The following is a 27315-nucleotide window of genomic DNA, read 5'->3' as shown; positions in this document are numbered from 1 at the left end:
TCTCTTCTAATCTTTGCTTCAGATCTGCATTGAGCTGGGAAACCAGGTTTTTAAAAATGGAACTGCATGGTAAAGGAAGAATCCAGAGATACCGAGTGAGAATTTCCCCTTGAGACGTTTTGTACATGACTCTATTGTGCACTTTGTGGTACTTTATTTTTACTTTTTTTACTTTTCAGAGGATGTTTTAAGTGATTATTTCTTATTTCCAGCTGTATAAGAGAACTGTCATTACCAAAGAAGTAGCCGCCAGATAAGTGAGGTGTCACTAATCTTCAGTATCCCCAGATAACCACCCAACTCTTCTCTGTCACTTAGTCTCTAACTTCAAAGTAGAGATGATAACATTACACTAGTTAGAGTGATTATTTGCCTAAAGAAAACAGCTACAGTCATGTACTGCATAACGACGTTTCTGTCAATGAGGAGCTGCATATAGGACAGTGGTCATGTAAGATTTTAACTGGAGCTGAAAATTTCCTATTATAAGGTCCTAGCCAGCACGGCACATTACTCACATGTTGGTGGTGATATTGGTGTAAACAAACCTACTACACTCCCAGTCCTATAAAAGTATAGTATGTACAATTATGTATAGTACGCAATACTTGAAAATGATAATAAATGACTGTTACTGGTTTATGTTATTTACTATACTTTTTATCGTTATTTTAGAGTATACTCTTTCTACTTATAAAAACAGTTTCCTGTAAAACAGTATGCTGTGCTACACTGGCAGCAGCCTCTTACATCTGTTTAATGCATCTCGATTGCATCATTTTCTCTTGTGTTTGATATGATCTCATGTTGTTTTGTACTAGTGACATGCTGTATAGGTTTGTAGCCTAGGACCAATAGGCTATACCATATAGCCTAGGTATGTAGTAGGCTATACCATCTACATTTGTGTAAGTGCACTCTGATTTCACACAATGGTGAAATCACCTAACAACGCATTTCTCAGAACAGATCCCTGTTGCTAAGTGGTGTATCACTATATTCATATTTGAGTTTGGGGACAGGAGAAATAAGGAACTGGAAGTCAAGAAAATTAAGTTCTACTCTTGGCTTTCCCATCCAACTAGCTGCAAGACCTGTAAGCAAGGGTTTTTGGAGTTCTTGCAATTTTAGGAAGCTGTAAAACTCTTCATTAGTTTGGAAGTGAAGATATAATTTATACCATGATTAATGATCTAAATTTTATACTGTCTGCTTACCTTTAAATTCAAGATATATTATAGTAAACATGGACATAATCCTACACACACAGAAGTATCTAGTTGCATCTAGTTAACTAGAAAAATATTCCTTCAAAATTTTATGTAGATACTAAATTGAACAATTATATTCCTCCTTTTTACAGGTTAAGGTGAGTAATTTTTCCATGAAAAAGTCCAAATGTCTATATAAAATAACTCTTATACCCCATACAAGTGAGAAATCTTTAAGAAAACTCTGAAGTAACAGGTAGACATATTTAAGTACTGATGGTATTATGTACTTTAAATAAAACCTAACAAACCAGAATGAGAACTTCAGAAGTCCAATTTTCGTTTCAAAAGATTTTATCACAGGGCATTTTTTAAAACAGATGTTTTTGGTACATTTAAATATCTGATAACCAAAATGCTTAATTTAAACAATAAACGTTAACATATTTTTAACTTTAAAGTGCTAAACTTCCTTGATTATCTAATAACATAAAACATCTTCTAACATATTAATACTAACTAAAAACACAGTAAACCTCTGATTTTCCAGCATAGTCTCAGAAATTGAAGATGTTGTCTATCAATGGTACTATTAAATTTAAACATGAAAAAGAAGCAATTTCTGAAACAGCTTCAAAATAAAGTCTGCTTTAAACAAGTACTGCTTTAAAAAAAACATATGGCTTAAAGGTAAAATACTAAAATTATTTTGTGTGGCTTCCACATAGGTTTTGAATATAAAAGTAATATTCAGATGAGTACTTCAACAACTTTCAAAACAGATAGAATATTTTAATTCATTATATCCTGTTTTCTATAAAAAAGTTATTTTCATTCATTCACTATGTTGAGTTTATACTAACAAATATCATGTTTGAATATAAAATAATGTGTAACAGATGATTTCTCCAGTCCCTAACTATTTAGCATTTTAAATTACAGGAGTTTTTCCAGGTGGGTGAAAAAGGAGAAGAGATTAAGAAGTGCACATTGGTAGTCACAAAATAGTCATGGGGATGTGAAGTACAGCATAGAGAATATAGTCAATAATTTTGTAATAACTATGTATGGTGTCAGATGGGTACTAGATTTATTGGAGTGATCACTTCATAAGGTATACATAAATGTCTAATCACTTTGTTGTACATTTGAAACTAATATAATATTGTATGCCAACTGTAATTGAAAAATTAAAAGAAAAACATTATTGAAGAGAAAATAAATTATAGTTTTCCCTTCGCCGCTACAGTATTTGTGTTCAATACCAAGGCATTTTAATATCTGCATGAACTCTGACCTGATCCAATGATCACCTTTGGATACACGAGGCAAAATTTCATAAGAATAATTACTCCTAAAGATCAAATGATCATAAGATCATTACTCCTAAAGGTAGGTGCTTAGTCACTGGGATTTGGATCTGATGACAGTAACTGCAACTTACCCAAAAGTTAGCCACCAAGTTTCCATAGGAAGCAAAATGTCAAATCCTTCATAAACTCTGACACAGTACTACAATCTATACAATTTCAGTGAAAGGTACAAATATGCAAGCAATACAACATTTTATTAACACTCTTAGCTCAACTTTGGAACTTGTTAAACCTGATTCTCTAATTTAGTAATGTTGAGAACAGTATTTATTTTCTTTACAGAAACAAAATCAATCTAATAGAAAATGCAGAGAAGTAAGCTATTTTTAAGAGATTTGGGTGCAACATAATAACTATGGGTTTTCTGTCATAAGTGTTAGAAGTGAGCATACTACGTATTGATATTACCTAATGTTAAAAGTTATTCAATTTTTTTTTTCAAAATCCTAAAAGGATTTTTAAAAAAACAGTCATAAGGGAAGAATAAATTTTTTTTAGTGTTTGAAGGAAGCTTAAGAATCATTTAGGCCAACTATCTCATTTCACATGTGAAGAAAATGAGGCCAAGAAAAGTTAAATTAATCCATTAATTTTTTAATTCATTAATCCATAAATTAATCCATTAACATTTAGCTACTGTTTACCATGTATCAGCACAGTGCTAGGTAGTCACTGGGTATAAAGTAGTAAACACAGCAGACTAATCTCTGATCTCCTAAAACTTATGCTAAGATCAAAGGCCTCTTTAGGACTAGGACTCAAGTCTCTTTGCTGATTCTAACAACCCATGCAGCCTGTCAAGTTATCCTAATAACTGTAATACCCCTTCATGGTTTCACATGGTTAGGTGGCCCGTCACCTAACATGTCACATGAAACTGGCCATTTATTAAAGCCTTGATTAGCTAGAAGTATCACCACAAATTTCCCAGGGAAGGCTTAGGAGTCCCAGAGACTGAAAGGGCAACTTGACATCCATCTGGATATAGAAGGGTTGTAAGTTTAGCTATGTAGTAAAAGAACATGATCTGGAATCAGGAGATATGAGTTTTAGTCCTGAATCTGCCAATGACAATGTATACGACCATAAAAAATATTTTGGAATAGTTTTTCCAACTTTTACTTATGGCTATTTCAAACATATACAAAATTAAAAATAATATTATTAACTCACATGCACAGCATATTGACCGTGTTCAGTAATGGTCAATAACAATACCCCTCCCTTCACTCCCTTGTCAGATAATCTGAAGCAAATCTCCAAAAGTATTTCATTTCTACCCATAAAATTTCAGTATGTATCTAAAAAAGATGTATTTTTAAGAAATAACCACAGTACTGTCATCAAATTTAACAAGTCGCCATTTCCCAGATTGTCTCATTTTCTTTCTTTTTTTTTTTTACAGTTGGTTCATTTCAATCAATATCCAAATAAGGTCCATATCAGTTGATATGTCTCTTTCCATTAACAGGTTCCTCTTTATCTTTTATTTCTTGCAGTTCATGTGTTGAGGAACTAGGTTGTTCATCCTGAAGATTTTTAGGGCAGTGAAACTATTCAGTATGATATTATAATGATGGATACATGTCATTATACATTTGTCTAAATCTATAGAAATGTACAACATCAAAATGAACTCTAAGGTAAACTATAAACTTTGGGCGATTATGATGTGTCAACGTAGGTTCATGAAATGTAACAAATGTACCACTCTGGTGGGGGATGCTGATAATGTGGGAGGCTATATACATATGGGGAGAGGAGGTATATGGGAAATCTATGTACCTTCCTCTCCATTTTGCTGCCAACCTAAAACTGCTTTAAAAAAAATAGCCTTAAACAAACAAAGAAACTAGGTTGTTCATCCTGTATAATATCTCATGGTCTAAATTTTGTTTATTGCATCTCCATGGTGATATGTTTTAAGAAATATTTTAAATGAAAACAGACAGAAGAGATTATAGGGATGGAATGGGCACATATCCAAGGAAAATTGAAAAAACCTATCAAAACAGTTATTAGAAAGACTGGTCTCAAAATGTGCTAGGATTTTAAAAATACTAGAGACAAAGCTTGTCTTTATTTTAATTTATATTCAGAACAAGAGCAAGAAAAAGAAAGCACAGGTCTGCTCATATGTGGATGAACAGTATAATGTTAAAGACTGCTTCAATTCTTTTTATTCCAATTAAGATTACTGATAGTCAAACCAGACAGGGGAAAAAAAGTGTAAGAATGAGGAAATTGAATCTCAAAGCCTTCAAGGAGATAAAAGTACCCAGCTAATCTAAATGAGTTCAGTTTTCCTATCCCAGACAAATTATATCCCAGCATATTCTGAGAATTTACAGAGCTGGATCCTTATCTAAAACCTTTGAAGAATCAGGGAGGATGGAAGAGAAGTAAAACACTCTAATAGTCAACACTGGAAAGCAGGTAAGATGTTACAAACTACAAACAGATTCACTTGATGTTGTCAATCCCAAGCAAAATTCTTAAGCACTTTGTTAAATGGTTTAAAGGCCTTAGTCACAGGGAAAAAGATAGCCATTAAGAGTCAGTAAGCATTCACAGAAAGCCAATCCTGCAAGATTAACTTAATTTTTCTATGAGGTTACTGGCCTAAAATATATAAGCGAATACTGTACACATGCAAAAAAAAAAAAAAACAACAGATTAAAGCACTAAATTTTATAACGTTCTTGATATCTTTTTAGATGACAAAGAGATGTAGACTAGAATACACTTAGGTGGGTTTGTAACTGGCATGACAACATTACCCAAGGTGTGATTAATGGATCAATGAGAAACCATAAGAAAATATCAAAAAAATTTTCATGTGCTCTATCCTACTGATGTCCTGAAAGAGGACACCGATGGAATAGCTATCAAATTTGCAGATGACCCAAAAGCTGGGATAGGGATAGGGAGGATACTGGCTGACAGGATCCAAAAATATTCAACAGGTTAAAACAATGGGCCAAACCTTAACAGAATGCAATGTAGTTGGATAAGTGTAAAATGCATGATTGGGGAGATATGACTTAACAGTAAAGCATGTGAAAACATTTAGGTATTGTTGTTGATTGCTCAGAGTAAAAGCCTGTGATATGGCTGCCAAGACCTACTGTGATCTTAGGCCAAATTAATAGAACTATTATGTCCAGGGCAAGGAGAGTGGTAAATTCTTCTTGACTTCTCACTGTTATAAAAGCACACTTAAGAATACTGTGTATCACTGGGATACATTTTAAAAGGAACACTGATAACATAAAACATATTTGAAAGAGAGAAAGCAATTTGGTGAATGTTCTAGAAACTGAGTAGACAATATAAAGAACTAAGGATGGCAAACCTGGAGGAGGAAGAAATGAATGCCTTGACTTTTTGAATTTTAGATTTATTTTGGAAAGTACAAGCAGTGAAACTTTGCAGAGACTAATTTTCTTGCTAAAGCTTATGTTTTAACTTTTAAACTGTTCTTCTGTATTTCATATGTACAAAAGAATACATGTAGCATAGATATGTAATCATAAAGTATAATAAATAAAATGAACTGTGACTCATCACGTCACCTGAGAATGAGAAAAGCATCCAGAGCAGCGCAGCTACTGTGTGCTCTAATTCCATATGCTACCTTTCTCTTAGAGGGAACCACTAGCCCAGATTTGATTTATTCCTCTTTTCATTTTTAAAATGTAATATATCCCTAAATAACACACTGTTAAGTTTTGTTATTTCTGAGCTTTGTTTTCACCAATGTACTTCCAAAGAAAAAACTGTTGGCCACTAAAATCAACACTGCACTCAAAAATCTTGGTACTTCTGTCAAAGGCTATCCTTGTCAGTGTACACTCCAGTTGTAGTGAAGTCTCATAACTGTGCTCATACCCACTTGTCTTCTGCTTCTCCCCAACCTAGGGTAACCAGATTTAGCAACTAGAAATACGGACTGCCCAGTTCAATTCCAATTTCAGATAAACAAATACATTTTCAGTATGTTTATCTGAAACTAATTGAATTGTGAGTCCTGTATTTTATCTGGCAACTCTACCCCACACCCAAGTTAATTAGGTGGACTATTCATCCTATGATCTGTTAGTGTGTGAAAAAGGGACGAAGTGGGAGGAATTGCATGGCCAATGTCATTGTATAATTATTCGTCTAACTATTCAATAGCATTCACTGACTACATAAAAAAAATTGTACATGTGTGAATTTAAAGTTTTTCTCCACAATGCATTAAGTGCACATGCCCAAATGCAAATACTGCATATATACTATTATGTATACTTTTCAAAAACACTCAATGAAGAGTACAAAGGTGTAGTAACAGCTTCATTATTTTGGCTTAGCTTGTCCTCCACAAACAAAAACAAAAACAGGATGGCTACTGTAACAACATGACAAAATCTCTAGGCACATACATAAAGTGACTTATAACCATTATTTATAAAGTTATTTATATCATTTAAAAACTGTCCTCAGTTAACATGTTTGAAATGAGGTTCACCCTACACAGGTCAAATAAATATCAACGGCCAACTTTACAGTTAAATATTAATTAAAATTATGATGTCATTAAAAAGGGATTCAGTTACTATATATACAAAGTCATTTTAGGACACTTTTTATAAAAAGGATATTAAAAATATTTCAAATACATTATTTCTTTATCAATCAAAAAAAACTGATAAGCCTTCTGTAATATAAAGTAGAATTTGCTTCTCAATTCTCTCAATACATAATCTCAATATCCTCTCACAACCTAAAGCACTAATAGCTCCTAGATTTGAACATCAATCAATACAAATGTGTATTAAGAACCCATATAGATTAGATGACCCCAAAAGAAGCTAGCTGCCTTGCCTGGCCTGGCCTGGCCTGGCCTATGCAAAACCCACGATTTGAAATCAGGTATTGACATGGCAGTAAGAATCTAACTTGGTTTTTCAGAGTATCAGCAAGTAGTTTCTCTCCAGACAATCATTAGATCACCTTTCCTAATTTTCAACTCAAATCTTTAGTACTAAGGCACTATAGCTTTATGGTAATCAGGACTTTAAAATCATGGTGCAAGTGCTTAAAGTCTATTTTTAAAAGAAAACTGAATTTCTGTGGTTTCAAAGAGCCAGATCCTATCTCTAGTTTCTCACCCTTTAGCTACATACAGACAGATCCTTCTGTCTTTTGGGCTTAGTGTTTCTTTATCTCTTACCTGAGGGTTATCTGAAAAACAAACAAACAAATATACTCTGTAAGCCTTCTGAAAATAGGGAGGAAGTGTGAAGACTAAACTTAACATTTGATACCTGCTTCACAGTCAACTAAATAACTAGGAACTCAAAGACTCACCTCCTAAAGTACACAAATAAAATATGAGTGATCTCACTCTTAACATTCCCATCTCCAGACTTCTCATTATACGAGGTGAAAGAATATACTCAAACAATTGGGCAACACATAGAAAAATGGACTAACAAGGTCTTCTTTCTTTTTCTGTCATTAAGAAGACTCACTTATTTTTAGGCTCTGACGAAAAAAGGTGGTTGGCTCTGAAGAAGCCTCTTGTCAGGTTGCAAAATTCCTAACAGACTCCTAAAGAGGTAAAAAGGAACAATGGCTCGGAAGGAGGGAGTATAGAGTGAGTCAGCTAGAATAAAGCTGGAAGCTTGGGAAATATTTTTCTTATAGGAAGGTGACTACAAAGAGCCTAACTGAGAATTAATCTGTGGCCTGATTTTATCCCCCTCTTCTTTTTGCCTTTGCCATCAGGAAAAGAGAAAAGTAACATGAGCTTAAGCAGCATGTCAAGGAACTGAATCAAACAGAGGAAAGAACAGCTTGCCTGTGCAAAGAAGGTGCTGAGATTCTAAGGTCCTTGAGGTGAACAGGATATAAGCATAGATAAAGCCTTAGCCAGTCATGAAAGTAAACAGGTAATTAAAGGCTTTTGCTTTCTACAGCCCAGCAAGCGGAAATAGGAAGATCTGATGGCAAACTGAGACCAACACAAACAGAAAACACTGACATGAGGATTTACTCCCCCTGCCCCCACACACAGGCATACTTAGGCCCGGCAGGAAAACAACAAAGAGAACAAAACCCTAGGTAGAACAAAAATTAAAAACAGTTCAAATTTGGAGAACAAGATACTGTTTTATTTTTTAAATCTTGCTCTAAGTGCATAGTTTTTAAAATTGGTATACAGTATTATTCATTGGAATTAAAATGAATTATACTGATTTTACTAATTAGTTACATTCTCATGTCAAATTTTACTAGATTATATGCTGAGCATAAAACCCCCCATAGAAGGTAGGGAGTCCAGCAGCACTTTCAGCCTAATAACAGTACTCAAATTAAAGAAATGGAATCTAAGCAAAAATCATCTCTGGCCTTTCAAACTCAAATCTTTTGAAGCAGTACCACACCCATTCTCATAGCCCTAGTTTAGGCTGACTACTACCAAGAGTGACAATGCCAACTAAACCTGAAAAGTCTAGGAAGAGCAGGAAAAAAATAAGTGCTAAGCGATCACAAACGAGTCTTATTTTCCCAGTACAACCTAAATGTCATGTTTGAACTAGGCAGTCAAAAAATAGCAATCACTCGAATTTCCCTAGATAAATGGCAATACTGGTTTCTTAATAAGATTAATAACAAAAAGCCAAGAATATAGTTATGACAATTAACAGGGAATTAACTGAATCCTCAAGATGTAAATTACTACTTTTATTATCCTTTGAAAGATGATTTTGTTGTTTTAAATACTATGAAAGCCAAGAAGTAGAATATACCTAAAATATCTAATAACTATTTTATAAATGATATTAACAGAAATAGATGGTGAGAAAATTTGGCACAATGGCTCTAAGTTTTTGAAAGCAGGTTTTGTGGCAATATTTTCAAATGATCTTTGATAAAATCAAAGGAAACTTTAGAATGACATATAAATCTAGTCACATATAAAGTAATTACAAGCTTAAAGTGGACCTTTAAGCAACTACATCTTGCCTCTTGCCTAAAATGACAACCCGATTTTTCAAAACTGATTTACATAATTCATGTAGTTTTATGCCATATTCCTGTAAGAACAGCTTGATAATCTATTTGTTAACAAAATAAGAAAAATATAACAGCTCTCTTGGCCTATTCAATAATTCTAAACTAAAAACATTCTACTCTGTATGTTTATAACCATTTGATAAATACCTACATTAAAACAGTAACTCCAAGGTAGGGAACCTATATCACAATGTCCCAATTTGTCAAAGTGGGGTAGAGAAGAGTCACATCTATTAATGATTTAAAGTAATTTCTAGTAAAATCACAAGAGAAACAGATAACTAAATTTATGACTGCCTGGAGAAGTCAATACTAATGCAATTATGCTAAATCACTTTGTAACTTACTTTTTAAAAAGTAAACAAAAAAGATGTTGGGCTACAGGCCATATTACAGAAACTTTATCAAATTAATGTGCTAATATGACTTTGTAAGTTATCTAAAACATCCAATGGTGTATTAATCTTAAAAAGTAAAAACCTATAACTTCTAAGGTCATCCTAAATAAAAATTTGAGCTCTAAAGAATCTGTCACAAACCTCCTTAAAAAAATTAAATAAATCAAGTTATCAGTGAACTGATTACACAGATTTTGAGATTCTTTGCTTTTCTCCTCTGGAGTTCACTGCTCATCACTAAAGATGGGCAGAGGAACAAAAATCAAACCAAACCATTTATTTTGTTTTTTCAAATTAAAATTTTTCTTTCACTATTATCTGATAAAAAGTTTCATGGGAAAGGTAGTTGAAAACTAATGACTGAACTGAGGTTTTGGTATAACTGGTAGCTTTTAATTATTCATGTTCTCCCTCAATACCATGAATAATAGAAACACATCACAGTAAGACTTAATATTAAACATTTTATTTTATAAATACTATTTATATGCTTTATGTATTTGAATTTCTACTTCTGTGTTCTTTAATGAAATACGTATTAAAGACTTGATATACATTCTAGAAAAAACTCAAATTACCTAGGAATGCTTACCTACATAAAACATTCTGAAGGCCAAATTTATTACTTATTTTAAAAAGATTATTCAATCTTATTTATATCTTAAATAGTAATTACTGATGTGATTTTTCTAATTACCTAACTAGTAGGAATACATTTTTCCCATTAATTTGATGGTGAAGAGAGGTTTAATTAGGTGGAAAATATCAATAACTACTACATGTATTGATTGTGACTGCTAGCAAACACCTTTGAGGGGAAGAAAAAAAGAAAGAAACATTGTGTTTCCAATTAGTGGCTTATAGCCAAAATGTGAATCAGAGTTATACCAAAACAAAACAAAACAAAACAAAACACCGAAAAACCAAACACTGTGGCCTAACTAAACAACTGACAACAATCTACAAAACAGTTACAGAAAAAAAAAAAAAATCTGGGATCAAGACTTTTCCATGAGGCACAGAAGCCCAAATCAGCAGTGGTTCACATCTTGAGGGGTTTTCTCTTAGGAACAAAGAATATGCCCTTTGAAATGCAGTTAGCAGTGCCTGGGATTCCAGCTTTTTCAGCAGCAAGGTCATTTTCTGACTTAGCTACCGGCCCATAATCAATTCCATCAAAGCTTAAAAAGAAGAACATAAAAATACTGCTTTTATTATTTTAAACAGTAAATTAGACATTCCTAAATGGCAGAAGAATTAGCCCCATCGTTCTAATAATTTAAAATATAATATCGCAAATATTTATAGTTTAGAAAAAGAAAGTAAGCAAGTACCTTGTTTTACATCTCCATTCAAAGCCATCATCTAATTACCACAAATTACTGAGGTTTCACTTTTGCTGGCTCCACTCTGAGCTGTTTTTTTACTTGCAAAATTAGAATAATTGTCTTACCTATCTCAGAAAAAAACTGTCCTCTCTCTCACTGCAGGATAATCGGAAGAGATAATGTGAATAAAAGTACTTTGAAAACTAATGCCCAATATTAGTCAACAGTATGGCAATATCATTTGTTATCTGTAACATGTAGGACTATATATAATACGTTTTTATTGTGAACACATTTATTCCTGAGAAAAAAGTTGGTAACAAAGAATTGATATGACTGCAGGATAACTGGCAATACCTCCCAAGGCTTCACTGTTAACATTTAATATTTACTGAGTACAGGATGTTCCCAAGTTACAAAGGTCTCATAAATATAAATCCAAACCACTGGCCTTGTATCAGTCCCCTCCCATATTCTCCTTCTTCACTCATAGGAACTGCTATGAGTGTGTGTGTGTGTGGGCGGGGTAGTTGAGTGAAACAGGAAGTTCCAAAGTAGAAGGCACTGTGAAGAGAAGTGGAATACCATAGAGTATGCCTACTTACACACCATCCCTATCACCACTTAAACTTTTCTTCACTTTTATACATCTACTATGCACATCTCTCTATACTGGGAAATAAAGCAAAGGTTAAAAGTCAATAGCCAAGAGCTATGTGACCTGGGACAAAATAGGGATAGTAAAGTTCATTTAAAGAGAAAAAGACTGATCTCAGTCTTTTTTAATTTTTAAAGCCAATCCAATAACAATAAAATACCAATTATAAAATACTGACAAACCTACTCACTTTCACTCAGCAAAGGTACTAGTTTTATCAAGCCACCTATTCATTCTGCTCACCTATCTTCCACTAACCCAATAACCTACCCCCACCTGTGACACTAATTCCACCTACCAATGCATCCACTATATCCAATTTAAGGAATCTTTCCTTTATTCCTTCCCAAAGACCTCTCCATGTTTCATCCATCACTGTTTCTTCTCAGTCATAAGGCACAGTAAGTTATCCTAGAAAATCTCTTTACTAATGACATTGGGTAAGCTAGGAAGGAGAAAGCTGGGGGTGAATGGGGTGGAAACGGAGCTGGGGAAAATGATCAAACCACCTGCCATATCAATTTCACATGGGTAGATAAGCAAACTTTAAAATAGCGCTTTTAAAAACATATGCATATTGTTAATATTACTGCTAATAAACAAAAAGATGATTCTCTCAGTCTCCTAATTTACATAAAAACTTTCAGGAACAAATTTAAAAGATGACTATGGATATTAAAGTAATCCATGGCTAGTCTTTCCAATTCAAGAGCAATGCCAGAAAGAACTCTACCTCCTCTCTTGAGCCTACTTAATAACCAGAATGCCTGCTTCTGAGAAAGCGGGTTTGAATAAAGCTCTACATTCTATTTATTGGTTCTCTAGAAAACTTGACCTGTGGTTCATGAGAATGCCCATATTTCAGTGAGTTTGTACTAGAAGAGTCTGTTACAACTAGTCAAGTAGGTTTTACACAGGTATGGCTTGCTCTGTACAGGCTGCCTACTGGAAAATTTTGTTAAAGTTTTCTATCAGAAGTTTCCAAAATTTTATGTTTCGCCCTTGACCTTTTAAAAAACTTTCATTCTCCCCCTTCTCTTCTTTTTAAAGTTTTTAAAAAGAAGGCCAAATTTATTATTTATTAGGGCCGTGTGGAAAAAGTAAAACTTTTTCTACTTTTAAGTCTTTTTGTGCAATTAAAGTTCTCCTTGGGGCACTATCAGAATTTAACCAGATTTGAATAGGATACACTAGTCTTAAAATGAAACCACGATTTCATTAAAAATTCAAGGCAGGAACATTTAATTTAATCAATTTCCACAAATTTACCAGCTTACTACATAATCTTCTAATTCAGAAAAGATAAACTCTTTTAAAAAGTACATACAATATCTTAAGACTAAAACTCTACTTTATGTACAAAAACAGACACCAATATCCGCTAAATCATTAACAGATTAACCACCTCCAATTCAGTTAACCCAATACATCAATTGTACATATTATCCCTATGCCATATAATATTAATGAGCATGAGCACCAAAAAGAAACACTAACACAAACACTAATATATAAACTAACAGTTCATATATTCTATTTCTTCAATATCCTTATTTTTAGCAAGACGAGTAAACATTTACAATTTAAAGCTATTTTAATTACACGAATTCTTAAGTTTTTAAGAGATAAAAAGATGAGACTCATGGACACAGACAGTGGATTAGTTGTTACCAGAGGAAGGGGAGGAGGAGGAGGCAGATAGGAGTAAAAGGGGTCAAATATTTGGTGGCGGAAGAAAATTTAACTTTGAGTGGTGAGCAGCACACAATGCAATATATATATGACTATTGTTGAATTGTACACTTGAAACTTATTTGATTTTATTATCCAATTTCACTCCAATAATTTTAATTAGAAAAAAAGGAAAAGATGTATTGTCAATTCAATAAAAAGATTTATAATAAACACCTGTACAACTATTCAGTCTTTTCCTGTTTATTCAAAGGCTGCAAACGAAAGATAACCTTTCCTCTTAAATTTCTAAACAGTTTCTTCAAATTCGAATGAATTAATCAAAAGGCCATTCGTTCTACAATCTACAGAAATCATTTTTGTTAGAAGCCAGATTTATTTGGTAGTTGCTGATGAATCAAGGTGCTTTTACGTCACTTCAACTAGTTTGTGATGATACAAAAGTCTAAAATCACATCTGCAAGTATATTTCTTAAATGCTCACTTTTGATCTTCAAATTTATTCTAGCTGATATAACAAAGGGATAGCCACTGAATGCCAGAAATACAATGCATTCAATCTTCAAGACAATGACTACCAATGCAACTCAGAAAATTAGATGAGGAAATTGTTGCCTAAATGTGTTCTTGTTAAATTCTGTATGTTTAAAATGTTTGGAGACAAAAAGGTTTTGTGGACTTAAAACCAATTGACCCTGATTGAATGCCAAACTGTAAACTGCCAGATAGCTACAGCTGGTAATAAAATACTAAGACCTGAAGAGCTTTAGCAGAACCTGATTATATAGTAATCCTAATATTAGAGAGAAGGCAAAAGAGGTAGAATAACTGATAGGCTGGTTGCTATAGTAACCAAGAAAAATTGTATACTGACTGGGGGAAAACATTGGGGTTTCCATCAGGTATGAGGTCCATATTATGTCTTATTTCCATCAGGTATGAGGTCCACATTATGTCTTTTTCCTCAATTTTGAATCATGAGATGACAGACTAACACAAAGACTGCTCAGTTTGAAATAAGGAAGAAATAAGGTTCTGCTCTGAAGAGTAAGGAAAGCACCCACTTAAAGGTTTAGCTGGCTAGCAGAATAATATTCGACAGCTAGAGAGGTACAGACCTTGTGAAAATTTGTAGAAATTAGCTTAGCTCTGGGTAGAAAACAGAAATGTAGGTTATCAATTCAAGTTAAATATCAGTAGGGCATCATAAAGTACCTACAGTTTTTATTACCTTAAATTTTGAGGTAATACTAAATGGTGTGATTTGTCTTATCTCAGGAAGCAGCCTTATAACCTGCTCTCTACATGGGCTGCTAAAGCTACCTTCCCCACCTCCACCTCCATCACCAAAGCCCCCACCATCACTCCCTTCCTCTACCCCAGTAAATAATTAGCAGAATTGCAGGCAGAGTAAGAGGAAACAAACAGCCTCATCAAGGGGCTTCCCTGGCCCATTCACTTGATTTTGTCAAAGTTAAGATAGCGAACCAAAGGGAACACATAGATTGTTGTATAATGTACAGGTTACGAAATAAGTCTCAAATACCAACAATTAGAAATTATTTTCTGTTCTATAGGACCACCACTAAATTGCCAAGTCTTAAAACTATTTAGGTTAACATTTTAAAAATGAAATTTTATATACCCCATTTTATGCAGTAAGTTATCACAAGAATGGAATAAGGTTTTCAGTTTACAGGAGTTTGCAGATTTTCATTGAACCCCTAAACCTCCATATTACTGCAACTGTCACCAGTAAGTCACCAACTGACAGTTGGAGGCCACTAAATTTAGAACTTGAATTTACGAATTCATAAGTAGTCTTCCCCCAACTTCAATATGATGTTACACGGGTGTGATAAAACAGCATTTACAAACATATTCCTATCAAGCCACAAAGCCAAGAGCAATCAAATATAATCAATGATTAAATATAATCAATGATTAAATATAATCTATGATTAAATGCCAACCCATGAACAGCCATTTTTAAGGAATATTTTCTCAAGTAGCCCATATCGCACAAATATTTTTTTATTGAATCTTGTATCAATTTTCAATTCAGAGAGAAATGTTTCTAATGCCTAAGTAAAGTAAGAAGCTAAGTTTTCAACAAAGGCAGTTATGCAACTTTTTGTTTTTCAGACTGACCAATGACCAACTAACTAACTCTCTTTGGGACAGTTTGATTTCAGTTCTCATGACTTAAAAAAATGAAGATTTCGCTATTACTTCGATCTAGAATGATAGACCGCATCTGATATAACTAGATTATTAAAAATAAGATAAAAGACAACCATTTTTAATCCTGACTTGGAGAGAGTTAGTGGGTAAAAGTTAGGATCCTAGAACAGTCAATGTCCTCTGATGGCAAGCCACTGAAAAACAGAATCACAGTAGATGGTAGTAGACCATCTTAAGAGCCTCACTAACAAAGTGCCGGAAGCCTAAAGCAGGGATATCCAGCTATACTTTCCCTCCTTCCACAGACAAGGCAGCATGGTATAAGTGAGCAATCAGGAGACAGCGGATCTTGTTCCCAGTCTGCCACTAATCAGCAATGTGTCACTTCCCCTCTCTGAGCCTAGGTTTCTTTCAGTTAAATGGGAGGGCTGGAGTAAATGATTCCCCTCTCTATTCTAAAAATGTTACCCTTCTATCCTTCCTTCCAACTCTCAAAAATATTTTAGTTGCCACAAATTTTTTTTTAAATAAAGAATGCTCAAAACATCACATTTATTTTTATAACATGTTCTCAGTGCCAGTTTTTAGTATGTGTATGCATAATCCACACAAATTAGCAGAAGCATTCATTTCATTTGTAGTTTACCTAGTAAATATTTAATTTGAAATGTATGGTTTGTGAACCATGTGCCAAATACCATCGAGTTTGTTAAACTAAAAACTTAAAAAAAAAAAAAGGAAAGATTTCCCAAGAACAAAAGCTTATCAATAAAAGCACACTATTAAATCTCAATACAATGACAGACTTTAAGAGCTGGAATAGTTCTCAGAATGTAATCTCAATTTAAAGATGAGGAAATGAAATGACTCATAGTCCAGGGCTTTTTTCTACTATACCACACTTCCTCCTCTCTTTCCTGCTTTATCAAAAAACAGCATGGTAACAGAAAGAACACTAGACTGTGAAACTGATCTGGATTCTAGTCCTAACTCTGCTATTAATTTGCTGTGGCACCTTGGACAAGTCACTTTCCCTCTCTGGGCAATACGTATTCCTGAAAGAGAGAGTGGGAATTTCTAAGCAAGAGAAAATGAAAGTTTGGGCTGCTAGTTTTAAATAGATGCATCAGTTCGATTGGTCCTAAAGCATTTTACTCTAGAATCTCTTGAACGATACTCTCTATGAGCACGTGCATGCGTGCACGTAAACAGTATGGGGCTGCTATGATGTATTAGAAAAAAAAAATACTGAAGTAGAAGTCTGAAGAATTGGTTTCGAATCCCAGCTCTGTCACAAGTATTGTCTCCTAGGCCAATCCATTAACCTCTTCAAGCCTAAAGTTCCTTGTATGTAAAAATGGAAATAATAAGGAAACCTGCTCTGAAATATCTATCAAAATAAAGCACTATAAATGTGATGTATATTGCAAAGTTGGCCAAGTGGAGATGATCTGCCACTGTGAAAAGCAGGCTGCATTGGAATCAAAAGTCTTTCTATAAAAAGCTGGGCTGATTTTTAACGTATTAAATTTGCTTTCAAAGAGTAGAATAAAGCTGAAAACACCGGTGGTGAGGTAACAGAAAAAATCGATTTTAAGAATCTGACATTTACAGATTGTGTATTTGGATTCTGCTGATTAACAACAATAAAACATGAGATGACTCTCTCAACTGCCTACTCAGTTTACTACAATTTGGTGGAATGGTCTGTGTACTCTAGAACACACAATAGCAAGGAATATTTTTTAAAGTGCCCAAACTTAGTCTGTTAACCTCTTAGAGTTTGTATGGTGTGTTACTCCGGTTCATATCAAGGGACAGAAGATATTTCTGATGACCAGATATCTAGTGACATCATCTGTTTCCACAAATCAAGATTTCTCATTGCATTTCTAGGTTGTTAGTAACCCTGCCAAGTCTCCTCACAGTACCTTATGCAAATGACAAAACTCATCACAAAGGATAGAGGAAATGTTAATGATGCCAACCTTTTGCTGTCCTCCCAGTACTGCTAGTTCCTTTCAGATGCAGTTCTCCAGAGGAGTCTAATTTTCCTCCAAATCCCAACTATTACAGGATGGAGCCATGACAATTACAGACTGACACAGTAGTTTTATCCATGAGGCTCAACAGGCTCAACATTTGGGCAGGTTAGAGTTAAAATTAGAACACTGGGTCCCAAAAGACGTTTTTTTATCTTTCACCTATGAATGGATCAAAGAGCTTGAGAAGCTATATTGTCCCATGAGGGAAGAAGTGACTCTATCAATTCTATCAAAACGACTCATTAGGTTTAGATAATTTAAATAGCTCCAAGTTCTGCATACTTCCTTCCAAAGTAAGCACTGTGTGAAGTTAAATTTGCTAATTCCAAGAAAGGAAGGAGCAGGGAATGAACATTTCAGTTCTTCCTCTGTGTCAGGTGCTGAAGTAGGCAGTTTACACAGTTTACACTGCCCTTCAAAATTAAATGTTTTATTCATTGGAAAGGAGTACTATTTACATAGTTCTAAATTGATTACAATCACATACATCGATTGCTATTTCCACCACCGCCCCCCCACCCCACAAAAGTACTAAAGGATTAGGTCTCTTGTTTAACCGAGCTGACAGTTCACTACTTTGAGGGGAAAGCCACAAAAACAAAATTTAATTTCTAGGGACTCCAATGTGTTTGGAAACCTAATGCATTTTCTATCCTCTACCATCTAGCTATGAACTTGTTTCAGATATTGAATTCAAAGGAGATTCAAGTGCCATCTCAAGACTGGCCATTGCCATCCCCAAATCCCATAATAGTGATATGAAGGTTGGTAGAAACACACACATCAGCGATACATTTCTAATTTTGTTGTTTTAACTTTTTTGGCATATATTATATATTGTTTTAGAAAGACTTCTAGAACGTACGGATATTTTTATTTGGATCAAACGAGGTATTTCTTCCAAAGGGTAAGTTGACTCTTGGAACCATATTAGTGCCTTACATTAACATATACATTAACATACAAATTTTTACCAATTCTCAAGTTCTTGCGGCAGGAAAATACGTTTCACTGCCTCCAGTCCCACACAAGTCCGTCGATGAGCTCGGCGAAATTGCTATGAACATTATTCCAACTTTGAAAAGTGGAGGAGTAGGTGAGTAGAAGTCCCAGTCAAGCGAAACATTCCAACTACTGTACTTCCTACTCAGAATCTCCCATATTAATCACCACTAAAACATCTTGGAGAATTAGATAAAGAGCACAAAGCTGTGGCTCTCTTTCCAACCACCAGATTACTCAGCACTTATTTGTATTCCTGTAGTCGGTTGTGTACATTTATGTCCGGCTACCCTTTTAAGACCGCATTCTCCCTAATGGTAAAGGACCAAGTCTTCGATTTCCTTTGCCTCGCAGTAAGGTGCTATTTTAATAAAACATTGTTGGTCTAGAGTACATCAGCTAGAGGACTTTTCTAAGTAAACACCCAATCCTTTCCCTCGCTCCTTTTCTTTCTGTGCAACGAAAACAGGATGGCAAATCGGGAGAGTTACAGCTACCTCTAAAATGAATAGGTAAGTTGGCGGCAAAAGAAAGAAAAAACATAGGAAATGTAAGTTCTCCTGTTACTGCTTCTCCTTTAATCTATGGTCTCCACGGCCAAAATGGATGTTTCAAAGGTAAGCTCTGAACCCCACAAATACAAATCGCCGGCTCTCAGGAACGTCAGCTGTCCCACCTCGCAGAAAATTGGACGAGAAAGAGACTCTGAAAGAGTCACTGGGGCCGTTCATCAGGAAAAGAAATGGGTTTGCCCGTGGTGGGCAATCCCCCATCCCCCGACTCACTCTGAAGTACCCGAGTGAGACTGAGGAGCAGCCGGTGGCGGACACAGTGGGACCTGGGAGGGGTAGAGGGGGAAGGCACAGGGAAAGCTGGGGGAACCGCGACGCCCAGCTTCAGGGCCATAGCTACTTACCCTACAGGGTAGAGGCCCTCTAGGTTCACATCTTCGGGGGCATCAAAGAATTCCTCGGTGTCGCTTTCCGACGCCATTTACAGGATTCACCCGCTGGTGAGGGGGCCGATGCCGCCTGGAAGGGTGACTCTTGTCTCCTTCTTGTCGTCCTCCACCCCTGCGAGACTGTGGGGTGGCGGGTCCCGCGCGAGGACAGGGAGGGAGCAGACGATCTGGAGTGAAGAGCTGGTTAAGGACAGGGGGGCGCTGTCAGCTGCCGGGCTGCGGGAATGACCGGCAAAGCGGTCGCCTAATGAGGCGGCGCTGGGTCCAGGGACTGTTGCTGCCGCCGCTCCTAGCGATAGGTGTATAAGGAGAGCCAGAGAAGAGGCGGTGGCTCTCCTCAGTGGGGGAGGGCGGGCGCGCCCACGACAGCAGCTCCAGTTTCTCCTGCAGCGGCAATTAACAGCTGCGAGAGTTAGTTGCCCACAAAATACGGACGCGCACCTATCCTCGCGAGATTTCGGGCAGGGGCCGGTAAGGCGTGGGCGGGGCGAAGAGGAGGTGGGGGCGGTTCCAGAGAGGCAGGGCTCGGATTTCTTCTGCCGGAGGAGCCTATCAAAATGGCGCAAGCGTGTAAAAGGCGTTCGGGGAAGGCCGGAAGTAGCCGTGAAGGGTGGGGATGAACCTACTGAAAGGAGGAGTCCAGAGCTTGCGCGCGGGCTGTGTGGTACCCCGGCTATGAGGGAGTACCTCTGCTGTAGGGGGGGGGGCGGGGGTCCAGCAGAGCGTGTGACCCACTTACTGCAGTTCCAAAGAGATGCATTTTCAAAGGAGGGTTATTTTGAATTTGCTTTTCTTCTTAAGAGAATATTCCGACGGGAAACATTGGCATTACGCTTTGCATTTACATCGTCTTAATTTATCCGAGCCTGGAATAGCCCACCCTAGGACCTAGGCAGGTTCACCATCTCTAGCGTTACAGGAATAACGCACTTTATCTACTACAGGATCACTAAATGAGATCCCTAGATACGGTCCTGCGGGCCACAGGGTGGGGTCTGTGAGAGATACGTGGAGAGTGTGCCAGTTCCATGGAGTAATGATGGATTTATTGCTGAACCTGAGCCTGTATAAGGCCTCTGGTTACTTTTTCTCTACAAATAGCTGTTGCTGCCCACACTTAATGTGAGAGAAATTCTTATATACTGGCCAAGATGTGCGTCAGTCAAATGGTAAATATATACTGAGCAGAAACCCTTGCAGGACTAAGAGCTGGTAACTAAATTCTGATCCTCGACTGCCCAATGTCCAGTAACGAAAATAGGCATTTTTTAAAAGACTAAGATGTTCTTTTTTAAACAATAGATCATTGACCATCAAAGTGATAACATTGGCTTTCTATATGAACGTGAAGTACATTTATTTTTCCCACTGACATCATGACAGTAAGGCTCCCTGAGCTGTTTGCACAGCCTCAAGTATTGTTCAGGATGGCAGCTGAAAAGAGTAGGTTGGGACCAGGGGCGTGGCCTCTGAAAGGCTGGAATAGGGCTCTAGATTCCTCCTTGTAAAGCAACCAGGAAAAGGTATAGTGTTGTCTAGAGGACTCGTTTAAAACCAAATGCCATGTACTATAAAAATCTGTAACACCCCCAAGAAGTTTAGAGAAAACACTGCATAATTAAATATGGTAAAATTTCTTGCAGCAAACCATATGATTATTCATATGGGGTAAATAAGTACCAGTAAATAGCCTTATTCAGTTTAGGTCAGATACTGTTGCCAAATAAGTTTAGGTTAGATTAATTTGACTGTCAAATAACTTACCAAAATTACAAAACAAAATATTTTGGTTTCCAGAGCTTTTTGGATTTCAGAGTTGCAGACAATGAAGGGATCTGTGGATCCTTGTGAGGATGTGATTTTGTCACAATTCAGTAATTGTTAGTTTTATGTGTTTTAAACATGCTAATTTCCTAGGTATAAAAATGTATCTCAAAGTACTAACTTTTTATTTTGTTGCTCACTAGGAAAGATATGATTTTTTTTCTTTATGAATTATGGAAAGATGTAAGTAAATAAACTACCCGAATTTATTCTCCTAGTTATCTAATAGCGAATTTATGTTTGTCTTAAAAATTAAAGTTTGGTGTCATGTACTGTTCTAGGTGCTGAGAAAAAAATCAAAGATGAAGAAGACAGCTTACTTCCCGTCTTCTAAGAGCTCACAATCTAGCAATGGAGACAAATATGGAGTCTTAATTTGGTACCTTTTTCACTATACCATACCATAACTACTCTTGGACCTTTTAAGGTACCTTAAACATATTTAGAAGAAGTCAAAATATAATAGGAATGATAAGCTGATAACATTTTTAAAGCTATTAAAGCTATCTATTTAAATGCTTTTATCAATTGTATGAGAAAGTGAATTTCTGGAAATGTCAAAACTCGTGGATACCGACTATCATCCTTTTAAAAAATTAAATTTATTGGGTTGACATTGGTTAACAACATTATATAACTGTCATCCTTTTTTAAGATGTGAAAAGATGTGTTTGTTTAGCCTGAAACATCTGTTTTTGAGTTTTAAAGCAGCAAGTTTTAGGTTTAGTCCAAGGCAGTGGTTTTGAAGCTTTTCTCCTTGTTAGAAATGAAAACCTTTGATCAAAACTGTTTCATGCAAAAGTCCACATATCATAAAAATAAAAAGTTCTCTGCTTGGGCTTCTCTAAGTCTCCAGAGACTGCCCTCAAGGTTTCTTTAAAAAAAAAAAAAGAAAGAAAGAAAAGAAAATGAAAACTATTGGTCCAAAGCAGTAATTGGCAAATTATGGTACACTGGACAAATTCATCCTGCCATCTTTTTTTGTAAAGAAAGATTTATTGAAACACAGCCAGGCCTATTTGTTTATATATTCACCACAAAACCTAAAATATTTACTCTCAGGCTCTTTACAGAAAAAATTGCCAACTCTTGGTCCACAGGACACTATTTTTTAGAATACCCAGAACTGAAAGTACACTTAAATGATTGTTTGAATCAGTTTCACAACAGAATTGTATAGCATCAAAATCATACTTATAGTTAAAAATGAGGATGAAACCTTTTTCCAACTTGGCTCATTCACAATGGCTTTAGAAACTACACAGGTCTAAGAGTAAGGTGAGTTTAAGGAAATGTTTCATGCTTTCCTATCTGCATAGAATAAACTCTACTTAGCAGTTCTGAAGATTAGAGGTCACAGTTAGTGTATGGAACAACTTGTCTGTGGGATGTTTGCTCTTTCATCTTGGCAAGGATACAGACTAAAGTATCCTTGGGGCCAATTTTGCTCCAATCCAAGGGTAATCACTCAGAACATCAGTGACAACACTGTAATGCATGTAGGCTTTTTATGTATAGAGTTTAGTGATTTAAAATACAATATTGACATGACAAGATTTAGTGCTGAAATCTCTGTCAGAGCTTTTATGGATTTTGAAGTATCAGAATCCATGAAAAAAATTATTTTGAAACTGGCCAAAATTTGTCAGGGCCAAGATAAAATTCTATGATCACCAACTCTCAATCATTTCTTTGAAAGTTCAGTTGTGTTACAGATTATAATAGTAAGTAGTCAAAAAATCATTTCTATTTGGCTTTGGAATCTATATCTTTTTCAAACCCATTCCACCTTCTTAGTGATGATTTGTTTGTGTTAATATTAAAATGAAATTTCAATTTCTAAGCACACAAGAACTGAAAGAGAAATATAGTCTAGAAATGTGTTAAGAGACACAGAAAAGCCAGCCCGGGATTTAGAATGTGTTACTAGAGTGGGTCACACACTGTGCTTGTGTAATGGAATATTAAATAGCCGTGTATTACTGTTCAGTACTCTGGAAGAAAGCTAACTGGAATTATCTTAAACAAAAGAAAGAGAATTTATTTACTTGCATAATCAAATACAGACTGCTATAGCACTTGCCTGTTCCTCTGTAATTAATATAGTAGAGAAAAATTTAAGCATAAAGTGAATTTTACATTTGCTTATGTGTGATTTTATCAGCCAGAAACACTAGGTGAAAGCAGAAAACTACACCCAGCCGAATTAAGTCACTTAAGAATATACAAAATATACACACACACACACCTCAAACATCTACTAGCTACCTTGGTTTATTTTATGTTTTTGAATCACACCCATCCATGTTTAGTGTTACGACTTTCCCTCTCATTTCAGATAACCTTCCTTCCATTACTTCACAATAACTCACAAGGAGCAACCCCTCTGATACCCATTTCTACAAGCAAACTTCAGGTCTTTTACAAAATAAAGCATTATATTTATTGTAGTATTTATGTGCTTCTTAACCATTTAACAGATATAAAACTCTGCTACCATTTTCATTAGATTTATGTCTTTTTGTGTATGTGTCACTGACAAAGTTTTTGAATGTTGTACTCTTAGTCCCATTTTGCCCATAAACCCAGTGGGTTTTATTGAACAATTTTGCATAGTGCAGTGATTTTTAAGAAAGCATATGTTACCTTATAGCAGCACTGACTGCAGCCCAGATGAAGTAGCTTCAGACATGGCCGAATCCAAGATATATTAATACTCTATTTTTGTCCATATCTCATCTTTGCTTATCTCTGCTTAATTTTGTACTTTGGCTTCAATTTTCCTATCGCAGACAGCTTCCTTCTTGTAATCAGCGAATATGGCAGCAAGCAACTTCAGTTTATAGTATTTTAATAAATTTCAGTCCCAAAGAACGTAGGGCTTTCTCAGTGTTCATATATTAAATCTGTTGATTGATTTTAGGAAATCCCTCTAGCTAAGAGTATAGAGAGCTCTCATTTGTTAGGCTTGGGTCAGCTGAATCCCCGCCACACACCATGTGGGGAGATATTACTGTGATTGTCTTCCTCACTAGGGCCACCAGTATGTAATGGATGTGTTTTCCAAGAAAGGGTTACTAGCAGAAAGAAACAATGTGTTAACCATTAACCACAAGATGTTAAGGGTTCAGTTTCTATATTCATTGACATAACAAGAGCTCATGATATGGTAAACAAAAACAGATGTCATGAAATACCGCATGTGGAATAATCCCATTTATGTAAAATCATTTATCTATATATCTTTATGTGTATATAAGTATAGAGAATTCTGGAAGAATGTTCACAAATCATTGATGGTGATTGTCCTTGGTAGCTGATTAAAATAATAGTAAGAGATTTGTGCCTTTTTTGTACCTTTATGTAATGTTTGCATTTTCTACAGTGACTATGTATTACTTTGTAAACAAGGGGAAAATAGTAAAAGAAAACATCTAACAAGTCATATACAAGGTAGACTCATATACAGTTGAGACCTGAGATTCGTTCCCAATCTAGTGCATGACTGTGAGTCCTGGGCCTATTGCTTAGCTTCTGGAACTTAGCTTAGTTTCTTAGCTTCTGAAACAGTTTAATAAGTGCTACCAAGAAGCTAAACTTGAAAAAAATACCCACGAATCAAATTTTGTGGTGTAGCAAATTTTGTGATGTAATTAGTCTACCAGTAAAGTCATATTTTCTACACTGCAAGCCTGACACACAAAGAGAATGGTAACGATACTTTCCAAAGCAATTGTGAAATAATGGACTGATGTGGAGCTTCTAGAAGCAAAATATAATATTAGAGGTTCACTTCTAATAATATGGACTAAGTATAATTTTGTTTTTCAAAACAGTAAGTAGTGTATACAACCTGATCTAAGGAGAAATAAATTAAGACATATGAACTTCGTGCTTCAAAAAATCACTCCAGGTCAAAAACTGGAGAAGAGATCTTTCTTTATCTCCCATGGCATTTATATATTTTTTTAATTGCTGAAACTTAATCTAATGACAAATATTTATATAGAAATATCAGTCATCGGGCTAATACACACACATGTGTACATATACGCACACACTCAACATTAACAACTAGAATTTCATGAACTCTTAAAACTGAAAGGGACTTTAAAGGTCACTAGCCCAAGCCTCATATCTGATACATGAATTTCTTTTACAAACTTCCCTAAGTGGTCACTCAGAGACATGGATCTTACTATTTCACAATCCAAGTTTTGATAGATGTTAACAAATTTCTTCATTGTATTTAGCCCAAATCTGCATTTCTATAATTTCCATCCCTTGGTTATAAGTCTGCTACTAAGTCCATACAAAACCTTTAATCTATTTAAAGATGGTTATTAGTGCTCTTTATGTTTTTTATTTTGGGAATATTCACTGATGTGTTTATACTTAATGTGTTCGGAGACAAAGATAAATTGGAATTTCAAGTTCACAATTAAGGTGATACATTAAATAAGTATGTGATAATATGCATGCATACTAAATACATCCACCTATGTATAAGGTACCTGTCAAATAGTATGCTCTCTATGTGTATCTAGTGATATTATATTTTGAATAGCTCTTTATATTTTCTGAGATAGTTTCACATCTCATGTCATTCAATGATAATAAAATAATTTCTAACATTAAATTAATCCTAGGCACTGTATTAAGACTTTGCATATATTATTTCACTTAATTCATACACCATATGAGGAATATACTACTATTATCTCCATTTTATAGATAGGGAAACAGTTTAGAAGAAGAGTTAGTTTAATTGCCCAGAGTTTCACAGCTAGCATTTAGTGGTCAGGATTTGAGCCTGCAGGGACTAAAAAAAAATTAATACTTTTCCTCCTACCTTCTAAGTTCTAGCTGGGCTAATAATCAAATTGATTTAGATAGATTAATAGGAGAAAATCAAATTTTAATACATGTGCATGGGAAATTCAAATATACATGAAAATTCTAAAGACAATGAGGCGATATTGGGTATATATGACATTGAGGACAAAGGAGAAAGCAGGGGCGGGTGGGGGTGGTGCGGGGTGAGGGGAGGCGAGGAGGAGGGATATTAGATTTCAGAAATGAGAATGGACGATTTACAGGTAGTTAAGGAAGAGAGGACATGCATGGCAGGAAAATTCTTGCTGAGCAGCTCAGAAACAATGGGGCACAGTGGGTATCAGGCACCTACTTGAAAGCCCTCCTATTTACCATACTTAATTCAAATTAGGCTAAGGCAACATCCTAAGATTCCCTTCCTGAAGCAGATTTTTCTATCTGAACCTCACAGGCAGGAAAGTGGGGAAGCCCAAAGGTTCTTTCTGTGTCTTTTTTCAATAACCACCTTAAAACCAATATCCCAAAAGGCAGCTTTAGGGTGGCAAAACTTTGTTTCCCTTCAAGCCCAAGGTCACATTTTTATTTTTTTTATCCATCTAGAGTTTGCTGTAGTTTTACTAGCTTGTAGCAAATGAGCCATGTTAATGAGTGAAGTGTCTGAAATAATAATATTACAACAAAAAAACTAAAGCAATTGGCTGATTCTCCCACCCCATTTTTATGGTACTCTTTAAA

The 27315-nt window shown here is 35.5% G+C and overlaps 1 protein-coding gene across 1 annotated transcript in view; it reads right to left on the bottom strand.

The window, feature by feature from the left end:
• WDR44 (WD repeat domain 44) overlaps positions 1-20354 on the bottom strand; it is an 86352-nt gene extending 65998 nt beyond the window's left edge. The window contains exon 1 of the mRNA XM_023523326.1: positions 19876-20354. Within this exon, the coding sequence (XP_023379094.1) occupies positions 19876-19952 (77 nt within the window). The 5' untranslated portion in view covers positions 19953-20354. The remainder of the gene's footprint in view (positions 1-19875) is intronic.
• Positions 20355-27315: the final 6961 nt, after the last annotated feature.

The sequence above is a fragment of the Pteropus vampyrus genome, unplaced genomic scaffold, assembly GCF_000151845.1.
Source record: "Pteropus vampyrus isolate Shadow unplaced genomic scaffold, Pvam_2.0 Scaffold390, whole genome shotgun sequence".
NCBI classification, from domain to species: Eukaryota; Metazoa; Chordata; class Mammalia; order Chiroptera; family Pteropodidae; genus Pteropus; species Pteropus vampyrus.
The sequence above is the reverse complement of the archived record's forward strand: the minus strand, read 5'-3'. Positions and strand labels throughout refer to the sequence as shown.